Below are 9,623 nucleotides of genomic sequence, written 5' to 3' on the forward strand. Positions count from 1 at the left end.
ATTCTGATTAACTATTATTATTATATTTTATATATTTGATAATATGAGTTCAGAGTTTAATAACTTAAACTATTTGTTTGATCTTTAGATCGATTTCATCAAATCAATAACTTATTAAATTGCGATTTGACATCAAATAATAGAATTTTTATGATAAATATTATGATAATGATGGTTGATCGGAGTGAAGGTGGTTGAATTTTACAGATCGAAATTTTTTTATGGTGAGATACCTTTTTTTTTTGTCACGATCTGTAACCACATGTCTCTTTTTATTTTAAAGACAAACCACTTACTCAAAATTATAAAACAATAAAACCATATGTGGGTGAACAATCTAACAGTCGGTAAATTCTGCTTTATAATGATAGAAAGAGCCAACATCAAAAGATCAAAAAGCAACATCGCTATGTTAAGGATAATATAATATACAACCATAAAACTTTTTAAAAAGATTTGAGCATTTTTAGTAGATTTTTAATTTTTTAAATGTTAAAAATTAAGAACTTTATAAAAAATAAAATTTATATAAAAATTACCATTATTTATAAAAGGCCCTTAAAAAATATGTCAAAATTATTAGAGTTATTATTAGTTTATTTTCTTAAAAAGTACAAACTCAATTTGTGAGATATTAGCTTAAATGGCTACTTCGCATTTTATGATCATGCTATAATAGACAACCAAGTAGCAAATCTAGCATTCAATGATCTCCTTAATTTTATAAAAAATTTTGGACATATATCTAATAAAAAATTGTATTGTATCTCTACAGTTGGAGAGTATATAACACTTTTCTTAAAAAATTAATTATTATTAGTAGTTATTTTTTTGAAATCTTAATATTTCTAATTTGACGCCTCATTAAATTTGAAATATTATTTATAATAGCTACATAATACTTTGATGATAATTATACCTCTAATTATAAAATTTTATTCCAGATAGACCATTTCAATTTTAGATATATATATAATGCCTTTGACATATTTAGTTCTTGCATAATGTGGTTTTAATTTAATTACATATATATATATATATATTTTTTTTTTCTAATAAAATTACTTAAAGAACATACGTAAAAAACCCTTAATCTCATTAATCATCTGCGAGTTTTATTTCTTCTTTTTTTATTTATTTAAAATCTAAGTAACTAAATTTAAATATCAATATGTTTATCCAAAGCAGAAAAATAGATGATAAACTATATTTAAATATATGAAAACAAGGGCTCCAGTCCAGTGTACCTTGGCGAATATCCTATACACGCAATCAAACGCGAGTAAGTCCAAAAACCCGGACGCTTATCCAAAGCAGAAAAATAGATGATAAACGACATCGCTTTATAGCGGCAAATGCAATTATAAATCCACACTGATCATACAATACAAGTTGAGTTTACTTACAAACTTGCACAAACGTCACAGCGCCCATTTATGCACGACACCTCCTCTTCTTAAATGACACTCAACAACTTAAACTAACTCATTCTCTCTATCAATCCCCAATCTTTAGCTTCAACTCCATTTCTTCAAAATTAGAAAAAAAAATATCAAAGAATGGGAAGCGCTACTAAGGGTAGAACTGCAATTGAAGTTGGAGCTGATGGTGTTGCTCTTATCACCATCATCAATCCGCCTGTCAATTCTCTCTCTTTTGATGGTACTTTTTAATCTAGCCCAGATATTTTATATATTCAAGTTTGTTTCTATGCGATCCTATTTTTACATGTCAGTGTTTGGTTTTTGATTAGTGAGCTTCTTAATTTCGTCTAATTGTATTCATTAGGATTTAAGAGTCGGCGGAGCTTGTGAAAATAGAGATTATTATTTCATTTTAGGAACTAGAGTGTCGTTTCTAGTGATCTAACTGGCTCATGCCACTGCTTGGTCAATTTGAAGGAGGTAGAATGTGTTTATGCAGATTGAAAAATTTGATGTGAAGTTTGGTAATTTAGGATGTCAAGGTCCATTTAGTTTGAGAATACTCATTCATAGGGTTAAAGGCAATCCCTTTAGGAACGAGTTGATTGGTTAGTTTATATACGTGGCAATCATTGACCTCACATACTCTTTGTAATGCTTTCATTTACTTGGTCCGGATCTTCAAATTTCTGGGTCTATTCAAATTTCTGAGTTACTGATATTGATATGATATCACAAGACAACTTTAATTGATAAACCTATTGGATGTCTTATTTTGCGTTTTGGTAATAATCAGATCAGTGCTAGATAATCTTCATTATATTTGATGTTTATCGCTTTGGTAAATGATGTTGTTTCCCTTACTGCGACTGGACATTGGGCTTATCGCTCTCTTTCCCTCCCTTGCTCTTTCTCCAGTGCTACACAGCTTGAAAGATAGTTATGAGCAAGCCTTAAGAAGAGACGACGTGAAGGCAATTGTTGTTACTGGTAATCGTTGAACTGTTACTCATGTAAAATGAACTTAGATTGTGTGGATGCTTGTCAATCATTCCTAAGACCAGCAGGGTCATGAGATATGAAGTTAACATGTCATGCACAATGGCAGGTGCAAAGGGCAAGTTCTCTGGCGGTTTTGATATTTCTGCATTTGGTGGAGTTCAAGGGGGAACTGGTATGTTCATTTGTTATATGTCTTATACAATAGCAATGCATGATTGCAACTTCAGTAATGAGCAAGTCATCTTTTCTCAGTGGATCAACCAAAGCCTGGTTATATATCAGTGGAGATTGTAACTGACACTTTAGAAGGTAATGCTTCAGTGCCTTGAAACGTTTTCACAAAAGTGCAATGGTATATTTTGACTATTTGACTAATTGAGTGGGTGCTTGGCTTCCAGCTGCAAGAAAACCTTCAGTTGCTGCAATTGAGGGCCTTGCCTTAGGTGGAGGTTTAGAGGTTGCAATGGTATGTATTGCTCTATCTTTGAAACTATAAGCTTTTATGATTGATTTGTGGAGATAATTTATTGAATTCTTCATGTTAGGCATGTCACGCCCGTATCTCAACCCCTACTGCACAATTAGGCCTGCCTGAACTTCAGCTTGGAATAATTCCTGGATTTGGAGGTATGGTAGTGGGATCATTCTGTTTCATTTTTTTTGTAAGGTTTCCTGAATTACACCATTTCTTTCTTTCATGTTTCTTATGCCTAAACTATTGTTCTCTACAATTAGACCAAACTAAACACTGACATATTACGCTGTGAACACAGTGTTCTGGTGGTGGTTATATAATGTAGGTATCATGAAGATGAAGGTGGAAAATAAGAGTTAAGAACATATAATATTTGGCTATCTGAAGATATATGTGGACATATTTTACAAATATAAATGCGAGAGGTTTAAACATATCTGCAGAGGTTGTAAATTTCAATTTAAGGCTACCCATTGTAACCTTCGGTTTTTGATGTAACATGTTGGGATAGTTAGGAGTCATTCCTTGTGGAGAAGATGGGAGAAAGTCTATTTATGATATTCTGGAGACTTGGATGGAAAATGAATGACTGAACTAGTAAGGAATGACCCAACTAGTGAGGATTAGCATGGCAAGGGGCAATTTGGTATGACCCCAGATGGGCAGTATATATTGGGGCACTGATAATGCTCGTTGAAACTACTTTTTGTTTGACTGAGGCAGATGGCTTAAAAAGATGTTCAAGCCTTGTTGAAATTAAATCAGAAAAGCTGTACAGTATATCATAATTTTGTTGTTTATGTCATTCCACCTGGATAATGCAAATAGATGTGGACAGATATGCTCGAGTGTAATTCCCATCTCTTATCTCATTTTTGTTTGTTGGATGTTTATCGCAAAACAAAATGGAAGAGTGATATATTTATTTGGAATAATTTGATGGATCTAGGCCCACATCTAGGTTCTGTTTTCTGTGTCTTTTCTAATATGATAGGGAGGTTACTTGTTCAATGTTTTATGTTGCTGCTTTATTTAACTTTCTTTTCTGCATCTTGTTTTATGTAATGTTGGATATGCGACTTTATTATTGATTACATGCATGATTGAGAGGGTTTTTCCTTACTGGATCTGAATTGACTCAGGAACACAGAGACTTCCACGTCTTGTTGGTATCACTAAGGCCCTAGAAATGATGCTGGTATGCAATTGCTGGGTCTTCATTGTTGCGATATCCATAGGTCTGCATTGCATCCAGATTATCTTATACTTCTCTCTCTTCTCTATGTATGTAGACATCAAAGCCAGTAAAAGGGGAAGAAGCTCATGCTTTAGGCCTTGTAGATGCTCTAGTTTCACCCAATGAGTTGGTGACCACTGCACGTAGATGGGCCCTGGATATGTTGGAAGGTAGGAAGCCATGGGTTGCCAGTCTCTATAAGACTGAAAAGTTAGATTCCCTTGGGGAGGCAAGGGAGATATTCAAGTTTGCTAGAGCACAAGCTCGGAAACAGGCTCCTAATCTCAAACACCCATTAGTTTGTATTGATGTTGTTGAAGAGGGTATAGTTTCTGGTCCTCGGGCTGGAATCTGGAAGGTTCTGATTTGTCTTAAATATTTCTCTTCTCTCTTCTCTCTTCTGATTGAGCTGATTGGCAACTGTGTGATAACCTTTTAACATTGGCAGGAAGCTGAAGAATTCCAAGTACTTGTAAAATCTAACACCTGCAAGAGTTTGGTTCACATCTTCTTTGCTCAGCGTGGAACCACTAAGGTCCTATTGCAATTTCTCTAAGGATTTGTTGGTTGTCCATCACTAGTTACTTTCTTGCAGTTGCAATTTTGCCTCATCTTTAATTATCGTGTCCAACTATATTGAATCGTGGAACTTCATTAATTCTTTGTCTTCTAATCTTGAACAGGTTCCTGGAATTACTGACAAGGGCTTGATACCTAGACGAGTCAATAAGGTTGCTGTACTTGGTGGAGGACTAATGGGTTCTGGAATCGCAACTGCACTAATCCTTAGTAATTATCCAGTAATCCTGAAGGAAGTTAATCAGCAGTTCTTGGACGCCGGGATTAATAGAGTAAGAGGTAAGGTCTAGACCTTTTCTTAACGTATTTGCTTGTACATGATTATCTTATATCTCGTTTCTTATTTGGTTATATTTTGTGGAGTTGAATGGTTATGATGTGATATTCCTTGTTCAGCCAATCTGCAAAGCCGTGTCAAAAAAGGGAAGATGTCTCAAGAAAAGTTTGAAAAAACTCTCTCTCTTCTTAAGGGCGTCCTTGATTATGAAAGCTTTAAAGATGTGGATATGGTTATTGAGGTATTATGGAGTACACATTGATTTTGACATTGTTATTGCTTGCCATCTGAAATTAAACTAGCTTATTCTTGATCATTTGTTTTTGGTGCTTGTAACAGGCTGTTATTGAGAATGTTTCTTTGAAGCAACAAATTTTTGCTGATCTTGAAAAATATTGCCCACCACATTGCATACTTGCAAGCAACACCTCCACAATTGACTTGAACTTGATTGGACAGAAGACCAGGTCTCAAGATCGGATAATTGGAGCCCATTTCTTTAGGTAATGACAAGTGAAGACTTATCTTCCTGCTCCTCTTTTTCTTTCTTACTTCCAGGCTTGTGTGTGAAATTATGGGTCTTCCTCTTTCCATTTTGGTTCAACCCTCAAAATTGTGCTTGTGGTGCAGTCCGGCTCATATCATGCCACTCTTGGAAATTGTTCGTACCAACCAAACATCTGCCCAAGCAATTGTGGATTTACTAGATGTTGGAAAGAAGATAAGAAAGACTCCAGTTGTGGTCGGGAATTGCACAGGTTTTGCTGTCAACAGGATGTTTTTCCCTTATACACAAGCTGCTATTTTGCTGGTTGAACATGGGACAGATCCTTATCAGATTGATAGGGCAATCACAAAATTTGGAATGCCAATGGGCCCATTCCGGTACTTAATCATTAGACAATGTGGTTATTATTTTTCTCTTTTACCTGGAGAGAAAATTATGCTTAAATTGTCATATCTTTAACAGTATTTAACACTTCATTCTTTTGATGCAGGTTGGCTGATTTGGTTGGTTTTGGTGTGGCAATCGCAACTGGAATGCAATTTATTGAGAATTTTCCTGAGCGAACCTATAAATCAATGCTTATCCCGCTGCTGCAGGAGGACAAGAGAGCAGGTATTTTCAAAAACATTGGTAATCTGTTCTTCCCAATGCAAATGCAAGAAGAAAGCAGAAATTTAGTTGTATGAGAAGAGCATGAATTTATGTGTTTAACAACATTTGTGTGACAATGTTAGCGTGTTTATGAGTATTTCTTTTGTCCTGTGAAAATCACAGGGGAATCTACGCGCAAAGGGTTCTATATATATGATGATAAGCGCAAAGCTAGCCCAGATCCTGAGTTAAGGAAATACATTGAAAAGGCAAGAAGCATTTCTGGTGCTGCTATCGACCCTAAGGTGTTTTTCCCTCTGCCTTCTATTAATTTATCAAAATCACTAAACGTGGACTGGAACTACTTTTATCCCTTGCTCTGACCATTTGTGTTACGGGATTAATCCTCATTGCAGCTTGCAAAATTACCTGAGAAAGACATTGTGGAGATGATATTCTTCCCAGTAGTGAATGAGGCCTGTCGAGTCTTTGCTGAAGGAATCGCCGTTAAAGCTGCAGACCTTGACATTGCTTCTGTTATGGGAATGGGCTTTCCTCCATACAGGTCTGTAGTTTTTACTCATTTGCAGTGGCTTCCTTTCAAACTTTACACCTTCGCTATAATTTAATTCATGATGTTTGCATCAGGGGAGGTATTTTGTTCTGGGCTGATTCTCTGGGATCCAAATATATCTATTCAAGATTGGAAGAGTGGACGAAGATATATGGAGAATTCTTTAAGCCCTGCGACTTCTTAGCTGAAAGAGCTGCCAAGGGTGCTTCACTGGTGAGATATCTGAAATCAATGTTTGTTTGATGTATAATTGGAATGACAGGAAATATGAATTGTTAAATGATGCACCCTACGGGGCCGCGTTATTTTCACTTGTCCAGGGCTTGGTCGCCCATTGGGACTTATGGTACAGATCTTCCACTTGGGAATTGTTAGGACTTAGCCCTGGCTTGGTACACGGTATATCTTCCAAAGTGGATGGCCACTGTAAATGATCAGGATTCTTGGCGTCCATTCAGGACACTAACTATAAGAAGCGGACTTAATTCTGCAAAGTCCAAACTGCTCGCTTTTGAGTCTTTAACACAGTTCTTGAATTATAATCGTACAAAGTTAACCATCTAAAACTATATAATTACACACTGTTTTTTGGTCATTTGAATGGGATCCAAGTCGAGGACTATATTCTGTAAAATGGCTTCAGTTTGACCAAGGAGCAAATTGTCCATGGTTTATTAGTCTTAACCTGTCTCTGCTAACTATACTATTTGAAGTAGGGAATCAATGTTTGCTTTTCTGACAATGTCTTTATTGCCGTGTTTCAGAGTTCTCCGGGGGAACAAGCCAAATCTCGGTTGTGAGATATTCGATCATCGCCTTGTCGGGGATTGGCGTTTTGCGTTTTTACTTGAATCTTCTTTGGACCCGGTCCTTTCCTTACCTTGTTCAGTAGAATAGGTGGTAATAATGCATCACATGAGAAAAATAAGTCCCAACAACAGAGGTCACATAATAGTATTTATTAATATTAGAATCCTCTTCAGGCGTTTTATTGATTATTGAAGCCATGTGATAATAGAATATTTGTCGCCAAAAATTTAAATCATAAAGTCGAGATCTAATTAGTTATCCTAATTGTGCTTTGGATGCTTCTTTTATAAACCCATTTTTGTGATTTAAAGTATAACAATTTTACTGGTAAAATATGCTGGCTGACATGAGGATCTAAAAGATTAAACTTTCACACTTTAGTTTAATTTATTTTATGTATCAGAAAAGATAATGATTATTACTGCCTTATAAATTATGACATATAATTTGGATCAAGTTACTTGTAGATTTATCAGAAACTATTTATTAATTGGTTTTAATATTTATAGAAATTTATATATTAATATAATTGATATTACTATTTTTACAATTAAGAATTTATTATATAATTAAAAATTAATTCAGTATTAAATATAACATTAAAAATATTATTTTCTAAGAATTAAAACTATTATCTAATTATAAATTAATTTATTAGTTAATGTAATATTAAAATATAGTTAATATGTTATTTTTTAAAATATAATTAGTATTGTTGTTTTATTAAAAATTTAATTATTAATTAATATAATATTTAAATATAATTAGTACACTATCTTTTAGAGTTAGTGGAATCACATTGAGTGCCTAACATAAAATTTGAATTTCATATGTGAGAAGTCAGTACACATCAAATAAAATATACATATAAAAAAATAAATTTTAAAATATATATATATATATATATATAGATTATTAGTATTTAATTTTATGATGTTGCAAAATATAAAGGAAATATATTTTTATATCTCACTCGTTAATATTTGCATATTTAAAACATTTGGGGTGCACATGCAATTATCCTTGATTTAATTATTTACAAAATTTCTTAACTTGGTAATGACTTTCACCTCCAATGGCAACTTCGTTTACACTTTAACTTTCATTCGGAAACAATCTTTTTATTACCGCTGTTGTTATTTACCACTTGAATTAAGTTTTAAATATTTAAAATAAGTTTCCACTGTCATCTATTACAAAAATTAATTATATGAATATAAATGAGAAAACATGTTAATTGAAGTATTCATAAGTCTTTCGGAAAAGAATAGTCTATATAACTTGGTCAAGCCAATACAAATAAGGTGTTTATACGGAGGATTAATGCAGTTGATAGTTATTTCTTACTGAATAGTTATATTAAAATGTTTGAAAAACATTTAAGAAACAATAGCTGATAATTGATTTATTCTCAATCAATTGCTGATTGTATCAGTTATATTTTATAGTTTTTTCTTATTAGTTGATAACTTATTTGAATTTTTTTTTATTTGGACATTGTTATTTTTATTAATAATGACTTACTTTAAGTCGATTTTATATAATTAAATTTTTATATTTTATAAAAAAATATTATTCTAAAATTACTTTTACTAGTTAAGTAATTATAATATTTATAATTATGGTATTTGAAATCAGAAATTTTTATTAGTAGAATTTAAATCTAAATTTTTATTTTATAAATACTTTTCATATAAATACAATTGAGCTAAAAGATTAACTATAATATTTTAATTATTATAAATTATTTTTATGAATTTATATTAATGAATATAATATAATAAAATAAAATATATTTAACGATAAATTATACTCTCAATGGTTATTTAATATACTAACATGAACCGCTAATAAAATTTTACCAAATGATTTAATTTATCAGTCATCATTTACCAGTTATCAGTCACCAGGCACCAGCTGCATTGATTAGTCGAATCAAACAGGTCTAAAATATTGAAATTTGCATTCTTTTTTCTCAGAAAAAACTTAGAATAAAATAAGAACGTTCTATTTACGATAGTCCACGTAATTTATTAGGGCAAGTATTTTAAATCGCAGAAATTTGAAATTTTATCAATTAAAAGGTAAATATTGAGACCAAGGATATATGTATACTTCAAATACATTAGCAAGAATACAAGTAGTC

The 9,623-nt window shown here is 32.6% G+C and overlaps 1 protein-coding gene across 1 annotated transcript; it reads left to right on the forward strand.

The window, feature by feature from the left end:
* Nucleotides 1–1,409: 1,409 nt before the first annotated feature.
* On the forward strand, nt 1,410–7,741 carry LOC8278749 (glyoxysomal fatty acid beta-oxidation multifunctional protein MFP-a). Its single transcript, XM_048379051.1, has 18 exons — nt 1,410–1,662; nt 2,343–2,414; nt 2,533–2,598; nt 2,679–2,735; nt 2,825–2,892; nt 2,972–3,053; nt 4,044–4,099; nt 4,194–4,496; nt 4,587–4,673; nt 4,822–4,996; nt 5,114–5,235; nt 5,334–5,497; nt 5,625–5,879; nt 5,993–6,114; nt 6,277–6,398; nt 6,510–6,658; nt 6,742–6,880; nt 7,432–7,741. The coding sequence occupies exons 1-18, from the start codon at nt 1,560–1,562 to the stop codon at nt 7,465–7,467; spliced, it is 2,178 nt and encodes a 725-aa protein (XP_048235008.1). The 5' UTR covers nt 1,410–1,559; the 3' UTR covers nt 7,468–7,741.
* The last annotated feature ends 1,882 nt before the right edge of the window (nt 7,742–9,623 follow it).

Source organism: Ricinus communis, chromosome 9 (genome assembly GCF_019578655.1).
Source record: "Ricinus communis isolate WT05 ecotype wild-type chromosome 9, ASM1957865v1, whole genome shotgun sequence".
NCBI lineage: Eukaryota > Viridiplantae > Streptophyta > Magnoliopsida > Malpighiales > Euphorbiaceae > Ricinus > Ricinus communis.